Source organism: Cavia porcellus, unplaced genomic scaffold, assembly GCF_034190915.1.
Source record: "Cavia porcellus strain 051 isolate PalLab524CR breed Dunkin Hartley unplaced genomic scaffold, mCavPor4.1 scaffold_23, whole genome shotgun sequence".
Classification (NCBI taxonomy): Eukaryota; Metazoa; Chordata; class Mammalia; order Rodentia; family Caviidae; genus Cavia; species Cavia porcellus.
In genome coordinates, this window is record NW_026947506.1 from 34,954,304 (window position 1) to 34,975,281 (window position 20,978).

At 50.6% G+C, this 20,978-nt stretch overlaps 2 protein-coding genes across 2 annotated transcripts; both read left to right on the forward strand.

The window, feature by feature from the left end:
* Positions 1-3,304: 3,304 nt before the first annotated feature.
* Positions 3,305-7,061, forward strand: LOC100721243 (putative speedy protein E21). Its single transcript, XM_063233607.1, has 6 exons — positions 3,305-3,325; positions 4,779-5,052; positions 5,681-5,739; positions 6,308-6,393; positions 6,654-6,822; positions 6,972-7,061. The coding sequence occupies exons 1-6, from the start codon at positions 3,305-3,307 to the stop codon at positions 7,059-7,061; spliced, it is 699 nt and encodes a 232-aa protein (XP_063089677.1).
* A 6,637-nt stretch (positions 7,062-13,698) lies between these two features.
* On the forward strand, positions 13,699-17,455 carry LOC134470339 (putative speedy protein E21). The gene is made up of 6 exons (XM_063233608.1): positions 13,699-13,719; positions 15,173-15,446; positions 16,075-16,133; positions 16,702-16,787; positions 17,048-17,216; positions 17,366-17,455. The coding sequence occupies exons 1-6, from the start codon at positions 13,699-13,701 to the stop codon at positions 17,453-17,455; spliced, it is 699 nt and encodes a 232-aa protein (XP_063089678.1).
* Positions 17,456-20,978: the final 3,523 nt, after the last annotated feature.

The following is a 20,978-nucleotide window of genomic DNA, read 5'->3' on the forward strand; positions in this document are numbered from 1 at the left end:
CTTTTTTATTTTGAGACAAGGTCTAGCTAAGTTGCTCACGCTGGATGTAAACTTTTCATTTCTCCTACCTCAGCCTCCCAGAACACCTGATGACTGGCCTAGGCCACCACCCATCAAATGGTTTCTTCCAATAGTCAATGCAAACTTTGTAGTGAGTATTATTTTCCGTTTGCTTTCTGTCAAGGAAAGACAGACCTTTAGCTGAATGATGGACTGTGGCTGTGTAGGTCCAAATTTATGACTCGGTGGATCAGATAATCACCAGCTTGTGATGGGGAACTCAGGTCACCCAATAACCTACTGTCTTATTCTCAAGGGTTCAGTTTCCACTAAGGACCAGAAGCCAGCCAAGAGCTGTTTTTCAAAGGGAGAGTGGTTGTCTACAAAGGATGGCAGAGCCTTGCTCCAAAACCCAAAAGACGTCCACTTCAATTCACCTGTGGGAGCCTGCCAGAGACTCCAAATAGCATCTCCACCTGCATCTGACACTTCAAGAACCATAGATTCTGATGGATCATATGGCTCTATTGACAGAGCAGCCTGTACAGCCCTAGACCTGTTACAGAGCCTTCTCTTATTCTGAGTCCAACTCAAAACTAGCTATTTTCTGAGTTACTTGGTAATTATTCAAAATTACCTTTTATAGAGAATTACTAAATTCCTTACATCTCACAAGTGGTGAGTTAGGATAATCAAATAGATCTGCATTATATATTACTTTAAATAGTTCGCACCAGGAACTATCAGAATTTCTCAGTATCAGAAGGAGATTTAAATGACATCTTAGACACCATCAAAGTAGCAAGCAAACACCTGTAAGTACTATAGCCATTAAAGAACTTCACCTTTACAGTTCTATTTCTCCAGAGTAATGTCTGATACCCAATTCTATATGAATCAATGCTTATTAGAGAAATGGATTTAATACAAGATATATAAGTATGTGAGGATTTACAAGGTTGGCTTAGCCAAACATGGAGGTCCACGCCCTTAAATCCAGCACTTGCAAGGCAGTAGGATCACCATGAGATCCAGTGGAGTCTGGGCTACATAGTGAGAACATGTCAGAAAAGTAAAAAAAAAGTGGGGGGGGGGGCTTAAAATGACCACCCACAGAGTCAGATGTGGCAAAATGCAAAAGGGCTGTTTGTGCACGGGAGCTCCAAAGGAGCCGGGTGAAGGCCCTCAGCTCACTGTAGTATCCCAAGCAAGTCCATCTCAGGAGGTTGAAGGGTCTGGAATGGAAGCCAGGAGACAACATCTAAGGAGAAGGGGAAGACTGGGCACCTCCAGAAACAGGTGGGAGCTTTCTTTCTTCCTTTCCCTTTTGTTGCATTTAGGCAGCAAGCCTATTGGTTGCTGTCACTCACACCTAGGGCGGGGCTTCTCTCCAGCAGATCCCTTCAGCCACACCCAGAACTACACTGATCCAATGTAGTTGGGCTTTTCTTATTTAGTCTATTATCACATAATTTCTTAGTTAATTATCACAAGACACCTCAGAACTATGGGCACCAGTGGAAGTGTGTGGGTGTGGGCCTTGATTTGTGCTGCTTGAGAAATCTCTTTGTAATAGGTAACTGATTGTGTCAATTTGAGTACAAAGTACTCAGCTTCATGGATTAGCATAGTTCTGGGCATGGAAGACCCACCCTAGGGAGGGTTGTGAAACCCACCCCCCTCCTAGGTAGGTTGAACCCCCACCCTAGGAGGGTTTAATCCACCCTAGGGGAAGGTTGTAACCCACCCTATGGAGGGCTGTAACCTCCACCCTAGGGAGGGTTGCAGCCCAACCTAGAGAGGATTGTAACCCACCCTAGGAGGATTATAACTCCATGCTAGGGGAGGGTCGTAACCCTCCCTAGGCAGGGTCCGAACCCATCCTAGGGAAGGTTGTGACCCCACTCCATCTTAGGGAGAGTAGCAACCCACCCTAGGAGGGTTGTGACACACCCTAGGGAGGGTTCTGGCCCCACTCCATCCTAGGAAGGGTTGTAACCCACCCTAGGGAGGGCTGTAAGCCTCCCCACCCTAGGGAGGGTTCTAAGCCTCCCCACCCTAGGGAGGGCTGTAATCCCACTCTAGGTAGGGTTGGCCCAGGAATGGGATAAAAGGCGGCTTTCCTCCTACTCTTCAGACGACCTCTAGTTGCTCTTCCTTCCACTGCTCATTCTTCAACCTCCAGATCCAGACTTCTGTGAGACACCACGCTAAGGCCCGGACCTTTAACTGGATCCTTCCCACTCTTCAATGCCAGGCTCTGCGTGACCACTGTAAGTCAATTTTATGAATTCATATATATATATAATATATATATATATATGTGTGTGTGTGTGTGTGTGTGTGTGTGTGTGTGTGTGTGTGTGTGTATGTATCTGTGTATATCTTGCATTAAATTTGTTTCTCTACTAAGCACCAATTTTTTTTTTTTTTTTGAACAGGATCGTGCTAAGTTGTCCAGGCTTTGAACTTGCAGCAACCCTTCTGATTCAGCCTGCCAACTGCTGGAATTCTAGGTGTGCAAAGCCATGCCTGGCCCAAGCATGAATTCTCTTGGACACAAAGGTACCAGATGGGGGAGGATATGTGTCTCCAGTACAGATTCCTAAAGGTAGAAAGGGGCAGTGAACAGTGGGCAGAAAAGCTTGGCTAAACTGAATGTTTTGACTGAATTTTTCCAGTTATAAAGTCAATGTCACCAGGATTTTTGTCCGTACTCAGGCCCTGCTCTTGAGGTCCTATTGTTTTTGAACTCCCAAAATTCCTGCCAACTCTGCTCCCTTATCTACCAGTCTATGTTTTCAGAAGGGAAAGGACAGAGGGTCAGAGAATCACATATGTTCAGAGTGTATGGTGGACACATACAGTATCTGCTGAGAAGAGAGACAGGAAATGAGAGGCCCTGAGGGGAAACCAAGGTGATTGACAGTTTGAGTCCTCCATTGTCAGTCTGGTACCTAGGTGTGTTTTCCTTCAAACTGGTTACCAGATTGGCACACACGATCATCTCAGGGGCTTCTGATCTCCCTCATGTGTGGGTTCAAAGCTTGTGGGTGTTGGCATGCCAGGGGCAAGAGCTGCTTCTCAGAGATGGTGTCCACTTGTGTCCTCTCTGGAGAAGCAGCATTGGCTTAGGTTCAGTTGAATTACAGAAGCGGGGTGCAGGCAGATCAGAGTCTGTTCTGTGGAGGGGAGGGTGGTGTTTGGGAGAACTCATGGCCACCAGCCACCAACCTCCCAGTGTAAGGACCAGAGTCCCCAGCCTCTCTCTCCTGGGTACACCCTGAGGTGGTGGTGGTGGATGATGAGATCCCAGGACAATCAGGTGAGGGGGCTGGAGACAGGAGCGGTCCGAGAAGGTGACCAGTAAGAGGGACGGGTGACAAGGAAGGAGGGGCTAATGAAGGCAAGACAGGAGACAGGAACGACAGGAAACAGGACAAGGATGGCTGTACGGGCTCCTGTCTAGATGTCCCCCAAAGCCTCATGCAGCCACAGTGGGGCTTTTCAGAGTGGCTGGATCTAGAGAGTGATGCTGGAATTGAGGGTGTGTGATCACTAACTCAGTCCACTGATTGGTGCTGAGCATAGTTCTGGGTAGGATTCAGGTGCCTCGCCGTGGGTAAAATATAAGGCAAAGAAAGAGGCTGGTGCTGGTCGCTTGCTGCTTGGGACTTCACTGCTTTGCTGCTTCTGCCACGCCACAAGCTGGTTCTCCTCTGTGATGCCCTCTGCCGTGCCATTGTGCCCTGGAGCCGGCTATTACAAACTGAGCCAGAATAAAACTTGCCTCCTTTCACTGTGGGTGTCTCAGCAACAAGAAAAGAACCTAAGACTAAGGCTCACAAATGGAAAAGCTGGGGAGCTGGAAAGGGGTCAGGAGATGAGAGCCAAGAATGAGCAGGGGAGGAGGAGGTGGCGCGGGTCCCTCCTTGATGAGGAAAGCGTCTGGGTGAGGAAAACTTTGTAAGCACAGGGTGAGGGGACAGTGGCAAGAAGAATGGGGCAGATGGAGATCGCAGGGCTTTGGAGGGGACAACTGTGGAGGAACTTTGGGGTTTACTTCCAAGGAGGGATTTGGGGTGACATGGTTGCTGAGACAAATACCGGACACCCAAAGTTAAAGAAAGGTTTCCTTCAGCTCATTGCCTGGCTTCCCAGCAGGGTGTATGGCAAAGGGGCATCACAGAGCAGGCAGGAAGCAGCCACCAGCCAAGCAGCAGCAGCCACAACAGCAAGACTGCCCTCTTTCTGTCCCTTTATACTCCATCCAGGCTGCAAATCTACTGATTGGTGTCACCCATACCAAGGGTGGGGCACCCGACATCCTTAATTCACCTTCACACACCCTAATCATCACCTTCAAATCTCCCCTCTATGACCACACAAAGCTTTGGGGGACATCGAGGTACAAACCAGAACACATGGTCAAAGGCTGAATTCCAAAGACGATGCTTCACGCTGGATCTGGGTTTCTTTCCTCAGGTCTGTTGGTAGCACTCAGCCCCCTATCTTGGGCCTGTCCACAGAAGAGGAAGACAGATTGCTCCTCAGAGTCTGGGGAGCAGCAGCAGGAGGACCAAGGAAGTCTACTCAGTGGAGCCCCTAGGCCAACACCCTTCCTCCTGCCTGAGTTACCTATCCAGAAGGAAGAGCAGGATTCATCGTCTTCAAAATCAGAATCAGAGAAGGAAGAGAAGGAGGAGGGTCATCAGGGGGATTCTGCCTCAGCCTTGAGGGGGAACCCCAGCCTCTCACCTCGGTCCCCTGGCCACAAGTGGAAGAGGGAGTGCTCCTCAGAGGCCAAGGAGGAGCAGAGGGGGGACCGCTGGTGCTCTGATGCAGCCCCACAGGACGGCATCAGGCTCCCACCTCGCAAGAGGTGGAGGGAGTATCTGTCCCTGATGGAAAAGGAGCAGCAAGAGCCATTGCGATGCCTACGCCCTGCGCCTTTGACTCACCTGGGTGACATGGAGATGCCCTGTGGCCTGAAGAGGAAGCACCTGTCCTCAGTGCTGCCTGTGCACCACGAGGCCTTCACTCGGCTGCTCGGTAAGGAGACTCCACACAGCACCTCTCCCCAGGCTCTTAGGAGCCTGAGTGACTTCCTGTCCCTTCCTTCACCCGTAGAAAGGATCTCACTGAGCCCTGAGCTGGCCTTCTACGAGGATTCTAGTGTCATCCTTCCCCAGGGGCACACAGGTGACAGAGAAGCCGCAGTCCTCAAAACAGATTTCTACTAGTTCCCAAATGTTCCCATCACAAAGCATGGTTCTAACCAGCCCACCTGATAGAGAGGAGCTGCTCACTTTCCTGAATGGAAGTGGATTCATGCAGCACCAGAGCAGGGACGAGGTCCTTGTCACACTGCTGTGCCCATCACGAGAGCAAATGACCAGGATGCCTCTGACTCCCGCAGTGGTGCATTTGTGTGTCGGGGAGGCCCCTGTGACCTCCTGAGGTCCTAACTAGGTGGATGTGGTTTGCTTCCCAGGCCCCACAGAGTTGCTCCTGTCAGTCCCAGGATGAGCCCCTGGCCCCTGGCCATTCAATGTCCTCCTTCCCCTTCCCATCTGCCTGACCCTAGGTCATCTCAGGCAACTGTGGTTCTGTTCTGTGTTCCACTTCCAGGGACTCCTAGCTAGCCAGGCAACAAGCTAACACTGTGTTCTCTTCACAGAGGATCCAGTCATCAAGATCTTCCTAGCCTGCGATGAAAACCTGAGGGCCTCTGACAAGGTGAGGTCCTTCTCCCCTGAGCTGGGCTCTCTTGGTGGCACCGCCCAGGGAGGGCAGGTTCCAGCCCCACAGTTACTCCTCTGTCCCTGCTAGGAACTCCTACCTCAGCCTCCACCATCAGTCCCCCTTAGGACTCAGCACCATCTCCCTTCCAGGCCTGGCTGGCCTAGAGGCTGCATGGGCACAGCACCCTGCTCTGCCGGGGTCCTCTGGGACTTGAGTCTCCCTGCATATGGCCTCTCTGGCTGGGGCTACGTGAAAGTTCTGAACCCTCCCCTTGGCTCTCAGGGAACCCATTGGCTCTCTGTTAAAAGATGCCCTCTGATCTAGGTGACTTCAGTGTCCTGTCCCCAAGACACCCTTAAAGTGACACCCTGGGCCTCATAGCCTCCCTTCCCCTTCTTGCTGTCATTTACTAACAACCACCCATCTCTCACTGCCCCAAAATGACCAGGCCACCCAACACTAGGCTCTCCTCTCCCTGACTGGGGCCCTGCTCCCCTCTCCCAGTCCATATTTCCACAGCCCTCCTCCAGCTGTGCCTGCTGACTGTCCTCTCTCTCAACAGTATCTCCTGGCCATGGTCATCGCCTACTTCAGCCGGGCCGGCCTCTTCCCCCGGAAGTACCAGAGGATCCAATTCTTCCTGGCCCTGTGAGTACTGCGCCTCCCCCTACAGGCCATGGTCAGCCCAGAGGGTGGGAGGTGATTCTCACCTGGCCTCTGGCGTTAAACCTCTGTACTGCTGACTGTAGCACAGGGGCTGCACCTCTGCTCAGACCTGGTCTTCAGGAACTCGGGACCGGGCTAATGGCATCCTGGGCTGGAGGGTGCTGCATCCCCGCCTCTTCTCTATGAGCTGACTCAGGGTCCAGTGATTGTGCTGCTGACCAGCAGCCTGCTTTCCTTCCCAGATACCTGGCCATTGACATGGAGGAGGATGACCAGATTCCTAAACTAGCCATCTTATGGTTTCTCTACAAATGGAATTTGAAATTGATTGCCCAGTTCCACAAGCTGCGCTACCAATTCATCTGCTACATGGACTGGAACCTCAGGGTGACCCGAGAGGAGTGTGAGGAGGTGGGTGAGACGGGGCTGGTGGGGCTGGGCTGGATTGGGACAGAGGAACAGGGGATCCTGGGCATGTGTGACCAGGGACAGCTGGAGACTGGATATGCGGGTGGTGTCCCTGAGCTCTTCATCCACTCAGGGGCTGCTCTCCTTTCCAGATCCAAGCCTATGACCCTGCACTCTGGGTGTGGAGCCGAGATCGCGCCCTCATCCCTGGACCCTGGTACCCTGAACACAGTGCCCTCTAGAAGGTGGGTGTGGGTCCTGGTGTTCTATGTAGGCAATGCGGGGAGCCCGTGGGAGGTTCCTTTCATGATCCCCCACCCTGTCCACTGTCTCTACATCAGGAACCAGCCTAGCCCAGGCACAATTTTAGCCTCTCCCTGCCCCCTCCAAAGTCACCAACCAGCGTGACAAGCAGACACACATGGCCTGGGAAAGATGAGCTATGTGCTGGGACACTGCTCTGTCGGACCTCACAAACAGTGGATTGTCCGTGAGGCACAGATTTAGTAGCTATCCTTCCTCTCAGAGCAATGGGTCCAGAGCAGTGTGGATGAGATACTGGTTTTTGTTTTGAGTGAACATCTATTGCCCAGCCATAAATTTCCATCTCCTGACAGAGATGTATTTTCACCTTTTGTCCTTCAAGGAGAGAAAAGAGAGGGATTTACACATAACAAACGAGTGCTTAAGTAGAGGCTGTCAGATGGAGCACGCTGCCTGTGCAGGCATGGAAGGGAATTATCCCTGACTGCATGAGCATCCCTGGCTGCACAGAGATGCGTTTCTTGTGCTTGAGTGCACTGGGAGATTTCCTTGCTCATATTTCCACTTTTGCACGGATTTCTACTCTCCATAATTACACATCTGCTCCTCAAGAATCAGGGTGTGGATATTTGTCAGAATGATGGAAAGTTAACAAAGACTAGGTTCACGTGACTTCTTACAATAGCCACATTCCAGTATGTGTTTGGGTAGAGGAATAAGCAAGGATTTGTTGTAAATCATGTGCATGTAGTGAGACACTGTGGCTTGGGATTAGGCTCAGCACCTGGGCTTCTGTCACGATGTTGACACTAGTGATGGTGATGTCACAGGCAGAAGTCCAGACCTTAAATGCATGTCCTGCACTAAGGGCATCATAAGTGATGTGCCCTCTTCCCCAAGGGTCATTAGGTCCGTGAGAAGAACCACTCTCACTATGAGGAGGGAGCTAGGTATAACCTGAGCCATCTCACGTGATCTTTGGAATGTGAGTCGAAAACACTGAAAACCACAACAGGAAATGATGGCTCAGGATTGGGGCTAAGAATGAAGTGTAGAGATAGAGCTGGACCTGGATTTGGTCCAGACTATAGTTGGGCTTGACATTTGGGTGTCAATCTTGTCATCTAGAAAATTGTCCCCATGGGTCTGACTTTGTCTCTTCTCTGCCTTCCAGATCTCTGGCCCAAGAAGCAATGAAATACACTCAGCACAGCATCCACCCGAGAGCTGGGAACCCATGGTGGGACCATAAGGGACGAGATTTTCTACAGCACCTTGCAAATTTTAGAATCCTCATTCAAACTTCCCTTGAATTGGAAGTAGAATATCTGCTGTTTGATACATTTGGTTCCCTGTAACCTGGACACTCATTGAAGATGGCCTGTAGAGTCTCCAGTTGGGAGGAAATCATTTGAAATATAATGACAGATCCATAGGCATGTTGTAGATTCCTTTAGTACAAGCTATATCAGTTTACTGTAAACATTGTGCCCATAGAAATGTTACTATGTATATTTGATGTAATACTGAGATTTTTCCGTCCTATTGTACTATTTTGATAGATATGTTTAATAAATGGTTGTACATACATACTTTGTCTTTTAAAGAGATTTATGCCTTGATTACTATAGTTCTGCAGACATTGTACTCACAGCCAGGGGCTGTGCCCTCAAACTCCTGCAGGTTGGCTGCTGAGTCTGACACACGAAGAAGCGGTGGGTGTAGAGGAAAGGCGTGTGCTCCTCGCGTTCCACACAGGACAGAGCCAGGCATTTCTTGTGGATGGAAAATAAAGATGACCTGTCGTCTCGCCATTCTCCCTGTGTGTGTGTGTGATCCTGTGGTCTTGCTTATTTGCCTTCCCGTGACATTTCCTCCCCACGGGGCCGTGGTTGTTTGACTAAATGCCTTAGCTGTGAAAGGGAGTCTCGACTTTTTTTCAGTACACAAAGCAAACACAAAAAGCAGCAGAGATTTACATGAGAGCAAGGGACTGAAGTAGGAAAGCCAGGCACAGGGAGAAGGAAGCAAAGTCTGTGGTGGCCTGGACGATCACCCTAAACCCTAAAGGAAGGAAAAGCATCTGTCTGAACAAGGGGCACTGCCCGGGAATGGCCCAGGCGAGGAGGGAGCGCAGGCCAGGGGCGTCCCTTTGCCATTCCAGTCACAGGGGCTTCTGTTTCATGACCTAAATGCTGATTTGCATCTTAGGAAAATCTAGAAAAATAGAAACAACTGAAAAGAAATGGCCATAAGGGAGCAATTTCTGAGGAAGGAGATGAGAGGAGAGCCGGAGCTGTCCATGGATGGGGGAGAGGAAGGGCTGAGGGCAGATGCTGGAAGGCTGCAGAGCGGCATCTTGGGATCCTGGAGCAGTGGAGAGCAGGGCAGCAGCCGGGAGGGGGCGGCTGGAAGCAGCTGGAGAGCCAGAAGAAAGCAGGGCTGAAGAGGGGCAGACAGATGAGGAGAGGAGAGGAGAATGGGGACAGAGAAAGAGGCGGGATGGATGCGATGGGCTTGGGGACGGCTGAGACATGGCATGAGCTGAAAGTCTGATGGGTGAGGTGGGGAGGGAGGGCTGGGAGTGAGCAGAGCAACTGAGGACGTGAAAGTTCTCAGGAAGGCAGAAGCCATCAGAAGCAGGCACCTTGCATTGAAGCCTGGTGAGCCATTCCTGAAGTTGCAGCACTCCAGGAGGCTGAGACAGGAGGGTTAGTCAAGCCTGGACTGTTCAGCAATATAGCTAGACTCTATCTCAAAGTATAAAAGTCAGAACAGGATTGGAGATGTAGCTTAACACAAAGAATGAAGGGAAGGGATCATGGGTTCAATCCCCTGAACTGCAAACAAATAGGGAGGGGGGAGAGAGAAAGAGAGAGGGAGAGAGAGAGAGAGAGAGAGAGAGAGAGAGAGAGAGAGAGAGAGAGAGACAGAGAGACAGAGAGACAGAGAGACAGAGAGACAGAGAGAGAGAAACAAACAAACAAAGAGAAGGAAAGAAAAGAGGAAGGAGGGCAGCAGGGAGGCAGGGAGGCACCTTGCGGGCAGTTCTGAGACTGACCACTTGTTTTTGGAAAGGCTGCGTCTACCTGAGCTCTTGTTCCCAGCCTGGGCTGAGCCTGGGATAATTCTCACTCAGCCTTCCCTAGTGTTGATTTTATTGATCTCGGCTCCATGCCTAAGTCAAATTTCTATGCTCTAACTTTGCTGAAAATGGAGACATCCTGCAAGAGTAACAAAAATAGTGATTCCTTTTTAAAGCAGGGTCAGGGATGGAATACTGGGATTAAACCTAGGGGATTCCCACAGAGCTCTATGTCCAGCCTTTTTTATTTTGAGACAAGGTCTAGCTAAGTTGCTCACGCTGGATGTAAACTTTTCATTTCTCCTACCTCAGCCTCCCAGAACACCTGATGACTGGCCTAGGCCACCACCCATCAAATGGTTTCTTCCAATAGTCAATGCAAACTTTGTAGTGAGTATTATTTTCCGTTTGCTTTCTGTCAAGGAAAGACAGACCTTTAGCTGAATGATGGACTGTGGCTGTGTAGGTCCAAATTTATGACTCGGTGGATCAGATAATCACCAGCTTGTGATGGGGAACTCAGGTCACCCAATAACCTACTGTCTTATTCTCAAGGGTTCAGTTTCCACTAAGGACCAGAAGCCAGCCAAGAGCTGTTTTTCAAAGGGAGAGTGGTTGTCTACAAAGGATGGCAGAGCCTTGCTCCAAAACCCAAAAGACGTCCACTTCAATTCACCTGTGGGAGCCTGCCAGAGACTCCAAATAGCATCTCCACCTGCATCTGACACTTCAAGAACCATAGATTCTGATGGATCATATGGCTCTATTGACAGAGCAGCCTGTACAGCCCTAGACCTGTTACAGAGCCTTCTCTTATTCTGAGTCCAACTCAAAACTAGCTATTTTCTGAGTTACTTGGTAATTATTCAAAATTACCTTTTATAGAGAATTACTAAATTCCTTACATCTCACAAGTGGTGAGTTAGGATAATCAAATAGATCTGCATTATATATTACTTTAAATAGTTCGCACCAGGAACTATCAGAATTTCTCAGTATCAGAAGGAGATTTAAATGACATCTTAGACACCATCAAAGTAGCAAGCAAACACCTGTAAGTACTATAGCCATTAAAGAACTTCACCTTTACAGTTCTATTTCTCCAGAGTAATGTCTGATACCCAATTCTATATGAATCAATGCTTATTAGAGAAATGGATTTAATACAAGATATATAAGTATGTGAGGATTTACAAGGTTGGCTTAGCCAAACATGGAGGTCCACGCCCTTAAATCCAGCACTTGCAAGGCAGTAGGATCACCATGAGATCCAGTGGAGTCTGGGCTACATAGTGAGAACATGTCAGAAAAGTAAAAAAAAAGTGGGGGGGGGCTTAAAATGACCACCCACAGAGTCAGATGTGGCAAAATGCAAAAGGGCTGTTTGTGCACGGGAGCTCCAAAGGAGCCGGGTGAAGGCCCTCAGCTCACTGTAGTATCCCAAGCAAGTCCATCTCAGGAGGTTGAAGGGTCTGGAATGGAAGCCAGGAGACAACATCTAAGGAGAAGGGGAAGACTGGGCACCTCCAGAAACAGGTGGGAGCTTTCTTTCTTCCTTTCCCTTTTGTTGCATTTAGGCAGCAAGCCTATTGGTTGCTGTCACTCACACCTAGGGCGGGGCTTCTCTCCAGCAGATCCCTTCAGCCACACCCAGAACTACACTGATCCAATGTAGTTGGGCTTTTCTTATTTAGTCTATTATCACATAATTTCTTAGTTAATTATCACAAGACACCTCAGAACTATGGGCACCAGTGGAAGTGTGTGGGTGTGGGCCTTGATTTGTGCTGCTTGAGAAATCTCTTTGTAATAGGTAACTGATTGTGTCAATTTGAGTACAAAGTACTCAGCTTCATGGATTAGCATAGTTCTGGGCATGGAAGACCCACCCTAGGGAGGGTTGTGAAACCCACCCCCCTCCTAGGTAGGTTGAACCCCCACCCTAGGAGGGTTTAATCCACCCTAGGGGAAGGTTGTAACCCACCCTATGGAGGGCTGTAACCTCCACCCTAGGGAGGGTTGCAGCCCAACCTAGAGAGGATTGTAACCCACCCTAGGAGGATTATAACTCCATGCTAGGGGAGGGTCGTAACCCTCCCTAGGCAGGGTCCGAACCCATCCTAGGGAAGGTTGTGACCCCACTCCATCTTAGGGAGAGTAGCAACCCACCCTAGGAGGGTTGTGACACACCCTAGGGAGGGTTCTGGCCCCACTCCATCCTAGGAAGGGTTGTAACCCACCCTAGGGAGGGCTGTAAGCCTCCCCACCCTAGGGAGGGTTCTAAGCCTCCCCACCCTAGGGAGGGCTGTAATCCCACTCTAGGTAGGGTTGGCCCAGGAATGGGATAAAAGGCGGCTTTCCTCCTACTCTTCAGACGACCTCTAGTTGCTCTTCCTTCCACTGCTCATTCTTCAACCTCCAGATCCAGACTTCTGTGAGACACCACGCTAAGGCCCGGACCTTTAACTGGATCCTTCCCACTCTTCAATGCCAGGCTCTGCGTGACCACTGTAAGTCAATTTTATGAATTCATATATATATATAATATATATATATATATATATGTGTGTGTGTGTGTGTGTGTGTGTGTGTGTGTATGTATCTGTGTATATCTTGCATTAAATTTGTTTCTCTACTAAGCACCAATTTTTTTTTTTTTTTGAACAGGATCGTGCTAAGTTGTCCAGGCTTTGAACTTGCAGCAACCCTTCTGATTCAGCCTGCCAACTGCTGGAATTCTAGGTGTGCAAAGCCATGCCTGGCCCAAGCATGAATTCTCTTGGACACAAAGGTACCAGATGGGGGAGGATATGTGTCTCCAGTACAGATTCCTAAAGGTAGAAAGGGGCAGTGAACAGTGGGCAGAAAAGCTTGGCTAAACTGAATGTTTTGACTGAATTTTTCCAGTTATAAAGTCAATGTCACCAGGATTTTTGTCCGTACTCAGGCCCTGCTCTTGAGGTCCTATTGTTTTTGAACTCCCAAAATTCCTGCCAACTCTGCTCCCTTATCTACCAGTCTATGTTTTCAGAAGGGAAAGGACAGAGGGTCAGAGAATCACATATGTTCAGAGTGTATGGTGGACACATACAGTATCTGCTGAGAAGAGAGACAGGAAATGAGAGGCCCTGAGGGGAAACCAAGGTGATTGACAGTTTGAGTCCTCCATTGTCAGTCTGGTACCTAGGTGTGTTTTCCTTCAAACTGGTTACCAGATTGGCACACACGATCATCTCAGGGGCTTCTGATCTCCCTCATGTGTGGGTTCAAAGCTTGTGGGTGTTGGCATGCCAGGGGCAAGAGCTGCTTCTCAGAGATGGTGTCCACTTGTGTCCTCTCTGGAGAAGCAGCATTGGCTTAGGTTCAGTTGAATTACAGAAGCGGGGTGCAGGCAGATCAGAGTCTGTTCTGTGGAGGGGAGGGTGGTGTTTGGGAGAACTCATGGCCACCAGCCACCAACCTCCCAGTGTAAGGACCAGAGTCCCCAGCCTCTCTCTCCTGGGTACACCCTGAGGTGGTGGTGGTGGATGATGAGATCCCAGGACAATCAGGTGAGGGGGCTGGAGACAGGAGCGGTCCGAGAAGGTGACCAGTAAGAGGGACGGGTGACAAGGAAGGAGGGGCTAATGAAGGCAAGACAGGAGACAGGAACGACAGGAAACAGGACAAGGATGGCTGTACGGGCTCCTGTCTAGATGTCCCCCAAAGCCTCATGCAGCCACAGTGGGGCTTTTCAGAGTGGCTGGATCTAGAGAGTGATGCTGGAATTGAGGGTGTGTGATCACTAACTCAGTCCACTGATTGGTGCTGAGCATAGTTCTGGGTAGGATTCAGGTGCCTCGCCGTGGGTAAAATATAAGGCAAAGAAAGAGGCTGGTGCTGGTCGCTTGCTGCTTGGGACTTCACTGCTTTGCTGCTTCTGCCACGCCACAAGCTGGTTCTCCTCTGTGATGCCCTCTGCCGTGCCATTGTGCCCTGGAGCCGGCTATTACAAACTGAGCCAGAATAAAACTTGCCTCCTTTCACTGTGGGTGTCTCAGCAACAAGAAAAGAACCTAAGACTAAGGCTCACAAATGGAAAAGCTGGGGAGCTGGAAAGGGGTCAGGAGATGAGAGCCAAGAATGAGCAGGGGAGGAGGAGGTGGCGCGGGTCCCTCCTTGATGAGGAAAGCGTCTGGGTGAGGAAAACTTTGTAAGCACAGGGTGAGGGGACAGTGGCAAGAAGAATGGGGCAGATGGAGATCGCAGGGCTTTGGAGGGGACAACTGTGGAGGAACTTTGGGGTTTACTTCCAAGGAGGGATTTGGGGTGACATGGTTGCTGAGACAAATACCGGACACCCAAAGTTAAAGAAAGGTTTCCTTCAGCTCATTGCCTGGCTTCCCAGCAGGGTGTATGGCAAAGGGGCATCACAGAGCAGGCAGGAAGCAGCCACCAGCCAAGCAGCAGCAGCCACAACAGCAAGACTGCCCTCTTTCTGTCCCTTTATACTCCATCCAGGCTGCAAATCTACTGATTGGTGTCACCCATACCAAGGGTGGGGCACCCGACATCCTTAATTCACCTTCACACACCCTAATCATCACCTTCAAATCTCCCCTCTATGACCACACAAAGCTTTGGGGGACATCGAGGTACAAACCAGAACACATGGTCAAAGGCTGAATTCCAAAGACGATGCTTCACGCTGGATCTGGGTTTCTTTCCTCAGGTCTGTTGGTAGCACTCAGCCCCCTATCTTGGGCCTGTCCACAGAAGAGGAAGACAGATTGCTCCTCAGAGTCTGGGGAGCAGCAGCAGGAGGACCAAGGAAGTCTACTCAGTGGAGCCCCTAGGCCAACACCCTTCCTCCTGCCTGAGTTACCTATCCAGAAGGAAGAGCAGGATTCATCGTCTTCAAAATCAGAATCAGAGAAGGAAGAGAAGGAGGAGGGTCATCAGGGGGATTCTGCCTCAGCCTTGAGGGGGAACCCCAGCCTCTCACCTCGGTCCCCTGGCCACAAGTGGAAGAGGGAGTGCTCCTCAGAGGCCAAGGAGGAGCAGAGGGGGGACCGCTGGTGCTCTGATGCAGCCCCACAGGACGGCATCAGGCTCCCACCTCGCAAGAGGTGGAGGGAGTATCTGTCCCTGATGGAAAAGGAGCAGCAAGAGCCATTGCGATGCCTACGCCCTGCGCCTTTGACTCACCTGGGTGACATGGAGATGCCCTGTGGCCTGAAGAGGAAGCACCTGTCCTCAGTGCTGCCTGTGCACCACGAGGCCTTCACTCGGCTGCTCGGTAAGGAGACTCCACACAGCACCTCTCCCCAGGCTCTTAGGAGCCTGAGTGACTTCCTGTCCCTTCCTTCACCCGTAGAAAGGATCTCACTGAGCCCTGAGCTGGCCTTCTACGAGGATTCTAGTGTCATCCTTCCCCAGGGGCACACAGGTGACAGAGAAGCCGCAGTCCTCAAAACAGATTTCTACTAGTTCCCAAATGTTCCCATCACAAAGCATGGTTCTAACCAGCCCACCTGATAGAGAGGAGCTGCTCACTTTCCTGAATGGAAGTGGATTCATGCAGCACCAGAGCAGGGACGAGGTCCTTGTCACACTGCTGTGCCCATCACGAGAGCAAATGACCAGGATGCCTCTGACTCCCGCAGTGGTGCATTTGTGTGTCGGGGAGGCCCCTGTGACCTCCTGAGGTCCTAACTAGGTGGATGTGGTTTGCTTCCCAGGCCCCACAGAGTTGCTCCTGTCAGTCCCAGGATGAGCCCCTGGCCCCTGGCCATTCAATGTCCTCCTTCCCCTTCCCATCTGCCTGACCCTAGGTCATCTCAGGCAACTGTGGTTCTGTTCTGTGTTCCACTTCCAGGGACTCCTAGCTAGCCAGGCAACAAGCTAACACTGTGTTCTCTTCACAGAGGATCCAGTCATCAAGATCTTCCTAGCCTGCGATGAAAACCTGAGGGCCTCTGACAAGGTGAGGTCCTTCTCCCCTGAGCTGGGCTCTCTTGGTGGCACCGCCCAGGGAGGGCAGGTTCCAGCCCCACAGTTACTCCTCTGTCCCTGCTAGGAACTCCTACCTCAGCCTCCACCATCAGTCCCCCTTAGGACTCTGCACCATCTCCCTTCCAGGCCTGGCTGGCCTAGAGGCTGCATGGGCACAGCACCCTGCTCTGCCGGGGTCCTCTGGGACTTGAGTCTCCCTGCATATGGCCTCTCTGGCTGGGGCTACGTGAAAGTTCTGAACCCTCCCCTTGGCTCTCAGGGAACCCATTGGCTCTCTGTTAAAAGATGCCCTCTGATCTAGGTGACTTCAGTGTCCTGTCCCCAAGACACCCTTAAAGTGACACCCTGGGCCTCATAGCCTCCCTTCCCCTTCTTGCTGTCATTTACTAACAACCACCCATCTCTCACTGCCCCAAAATGACCAGGCCACCCAACACTAGGCTCTCCTCTCCCTGACTGGGGCCCTGCTCCCCTCTCCCAGTCCATATTTCCACAGCCCTCCTCCAGCTGTGCCTGCTGACTGTCCTCTCTCTCAACAGTATCTCCTGGCCATGGTCATCGCCTACTTCAGCCGGGCCGGCCTCTTCCCCCGGAAGTACCAGAGGATCCAATTCTTCCTGGCCCTGTGAGTACTGCGCCTCCCCCTACAGGCCATGGTCAGCCCAGAGGGTGGGAGGTGATTCTCACCTGGCCTCTGGCGTTAAACCTCTGTACTGCTGACTGTAGCACAGGGGCTGCACCTCTGCTCAGACCTGGTCTTCAGGAACTCGGGACCGGGCTAATGGCATCCTGGGCTGGAGGGTGCTGCATCCCCGCCTCTTCTCTATGAGCTGACTCAGGGTCCAGTGATTGTGCTGCTGACCAGCAGCCTGCTTTCCTTCCCAGATACCTGGCCATTGACATGGAGGAGGATGACCAGATTCCTAAACTAGCCATCTTATGGTTTCTCTACAAATGGAATTTGAAATTGATTGCCCAGTTCCACAAGCTGCGCTACCAATTCATCTGCTACATGGACTGGAACCTCAGGGTGACCCGAGAGGAGTGTGAGGAGGTGGGTGAGACGGGGCTGGTGGGGCTGGGCTGGATTGGGACAGAGGAACAGGGGATCCTGGGCATGTGTGACCAGGGACAGCTGGAGACTGGATATGCGGGTGGTGTCCCTGAGCTCTTCATCCACTCAGGGGCTGCTCTCCTTTCCAGATCCAAGCCTATGACCCTGCACTCTGGGTGTGGAGCCGAGATCGCGCCCTCATCCCTGGACCCTGGTACCCTGAACACAGTGCCCTCTAGAAGGTGGGTGTGGGTCCTGGTGTTCTATGTAGGCAATGCGGGGAGCCCGTGGGAGGTTCCTTTCATGATCACCCACCCTGTCCACTGTCTCTACATCAGGAACCAGCCTAGCCCAGGCACAATTTTAGCCTCTCCCTGCCCCCTCCAAAGTCACCAACCAGCGTGACAAGCAGACACACATGGCCTGGGAAAGATGAGCTATGTGCTGGGACACTGCTCTGTCGGACCTCACAAACAGTGGATTGTCCGTGAGGCACAGATTTAGTAGCTATCCTTCCTCTCAGAGCAATGGGTCCAGAGCAGTGTGGATGAGATACTGGTTTTTGTTTTGAGTGAACATCTATTGCCCAGCCATAAATTTCCATCTCCTGACAGAGATGTATTTTCACCTTTTGTCCTTCAAGGAGAGAAAAGAGAGGGATTTACACATAACAAACGAGTGCTTAAGTAGAGGCTGTCAGATGGAGCACGCTGCCTGTGCAGGCATGGAAGGGAATTATCCCTGACTGCATGAGCATCCCTGGCTGCACAGAGATGCGTTTCTTGTGCTTGAGTGCACTGGGAGATTTCCTTGCTCATATTTCCACTTTTGCACGGATTTCTACTCTCCATAATTACACATCTGCTCCTCAAGAATCAGGGTGTGGATATTTGTCAGAATGATGGAAAGTTAACAAAGACTAGGTTCACGTGACTTCTTACAATAGCCACATTCCAGTATGTGTTTGGGTAGAGGAATAAGCAAGGATTTGTTGTAAATCATGTGCATGTAGTGAGACACTGTGGCTTGGGATTAGGCTCAGCACCTGGGCTTCTGTCACGATGTTGACACTAGTGATGGTGATGTCACAGGCAGAAGTCCAGACCTTAAATGCATGTCCTGCACTAAGGGCATCATAAGTGATGTGCCCTCTTCCCCAAGGGTCATTAGGTCCGTGAGAAGAACCACTCTCACTATGAGGAGGGAGCTAGGTATAACCTGAGCCATCTCACGTGATCTTTGGAATGTGAGTCGAAAACACTGAAAACCACAACAGGAAATGATGGCTCAGGATTGGGGCTAAGAATGAAGTGTAGAGATAGAGCTGGACCTGGATTTGGTCCAGACTATAGTTGGGCTTGACATTTGGGTGTCAATCTTGTCATCTAGAAAATTGTCCCCATGGGTCTGACTTTGTCTCTTCTCTGCCTTCCAGATCTCTGGCCCAAGAAGCAATGAAATACACTCAGCACAGCATCCACCCGAGAGCTGGGAACCCATGGTGGGACCATAAGGGACGAGATTTTCTACAGCACCTTGCAAATTTTAGAATCCTCATTCAAACTTCCCTTGAATTGGAAGTAGAATATCTGCTGTTTGATACATTTGGTTCCCTGTAACCTGGACACTCATTGAAGATGGCCTGTAGAGTCTCCAGTTGGGAGGAAATCATTTGAAATATAATGACAGATCCATAGGCATGTTGTAGATTCCTTTAGTACAAGCTATATCAGTTTACTGTAAACATTGTGCCCATAGAAATGTTACTATGTATATTTGATGTAATACTGAGATTTTTCCGTCCTATTGTACTATTTTGATAGATATGTTTAATAAATGGTTGTACATACATACTTTGTCTTTTAAAGAGATTTATGCCTTGATTACTATAGTTCTGCAGACATTGTACTCACAGCCAGGGGCTGTGCCCTCAAACTCCTGCAGGTTGGCTGCTGAGTCTGACACACGAAGAAGCGGTGGGTGTAGAGGAAAGGCGTGTGCTCCTCGCGTTCCACACAGGACAGAGCCAGGCATTTCTTGTGGATGGAAAATAAAGATGACCTGTCGTCTCGCCATTCTCCCTGTGTGTGTGTGTGATCCTGTGGTCTTGCTTATTTGCCTTCCCGTGACATTTCCTCCCCACGGGGCCGTGGTTGTTTGACTAAATGCCTTAGCTGTGAAAGGGAGTCTCGACTTTTTTTCAGTACACAATGTAAACACAAAAAGCATCAGAGATTTACATGAGAGCAAGGGACTGAAGTAGGAAAGCCAGGCACAGGGAGAAGGAAGCAAAGTCTGTGGTGGCCCGGAGGATCACCCTAAACCCTAAAGGAAGGAAAAGCATCTGTCTGCCCGGGAATGGCCCAGGCGAGGAGGGAGCTCAGGCCAGGGGCGTCCCTTTGCCATTCCAGTCACAGGGGCTTCTGTTTCATAACCTAAATGCCGATATGCATCTTAGGAAAATCTAGAAAAAAATGGAAATGACTGAAAAGAAATGGTGATAAGGGAGCAATTTCTGAGGAAGGAGATGAGAGGAGAGCAGGAGCTGTCCATAGATGGGGGAGAGGAAGGGCTGAGGGCAGATGCTAGAAGGCTGCAGAGCTGCATCTTGGGACCCTGGAGCAGTGGAGAGCAGGGCAGCAGCCGGGAGGGGGCGGCTGGAAGCAGCTGGAGAGCCAGAACGAAGCAGGGCTGAAGAGGGACAGATAGATGAGAGGAGAATGGAGACAGAGAAAGAGGCAGGATGGATGCTAAGGGCTTGGGGACAGCTGAGACATGGCATGAGCTGAAAGTCTGATGGGTGAGGGGGGAGGGAGGGCGGGGGAGTGAGCAGAGCCAGTGAAGACGTGAAAGTTCTCAGGAAGGCAGAAGCCATCAGAAGCAGGCACCTTGCACTGAAGCCTGGTGAACCATTCCTGAAGTTTCAGCACTCCAGGAGGCTGAGACAGGAGAGTGTCAAGCTGGACTGTTTAGCAATATAGCTAGACTCTGTCTCAAAGTATAAAAATCATAACAGGGTTGGAGATGTAGCTTAACACAAAGAATGAAGGGATCCTGGGTTCAATCCCCTGAACTGCACACAAATAGGGAGGGGGGAGAAAGAGAGAGAGAGAGTGAGAGAGAGAGAGAGAGAGAGAGAGAGAGAGAGAGAGAGGAAGGAAGGAAGGAAGGAAGGAAGGAAGGAAGGAGGGAGGGACGCAAGGAGGCAGGCAGGCACCTTGTGGGCAGTTTGGAGACTGGCTACTTGTTTTCAGAAGCTTCTCCCTGAGCTCTCTGTTCCCAGCCTGGGCGGAGCCTCCGATCACCTCACTCCGCTGATTTTATAGGTCTCGGGCTCCATGCTTAAGTCAAATTTCTATGCTCTAACTTTGCTGAAAATGCAGAACCCTTCCACTTCACTGCTGACTCCTGACCTAGACTCTGCTGTCATCCCAGTTAGAAGACGCGGAAAACAGCATCTAGAAAGCCACTTCTGACCAAGGGTACACACGTTTCTGGAGCGTAATTCTCTTCCACAGATGGGCCACGGCACACGTCACAGCACGGTACAGTCTAACTCCTTTTATCGTTCCACCTTTTAGTCCACTGGAGACAAATGGTGAGAATCTGTCCCTTGTAAGAGGCAGGATTTTGTATTGGAATCTCTGAGGCACCTGCCCCCTCATCATACATGATATGTGATTTAGATGCCGGCTCTTTCTGCTTCAGCCAAGTGTCCCCCTTCGGTCTGTATATAGAGCCATGAATAAAGAATAAATTACA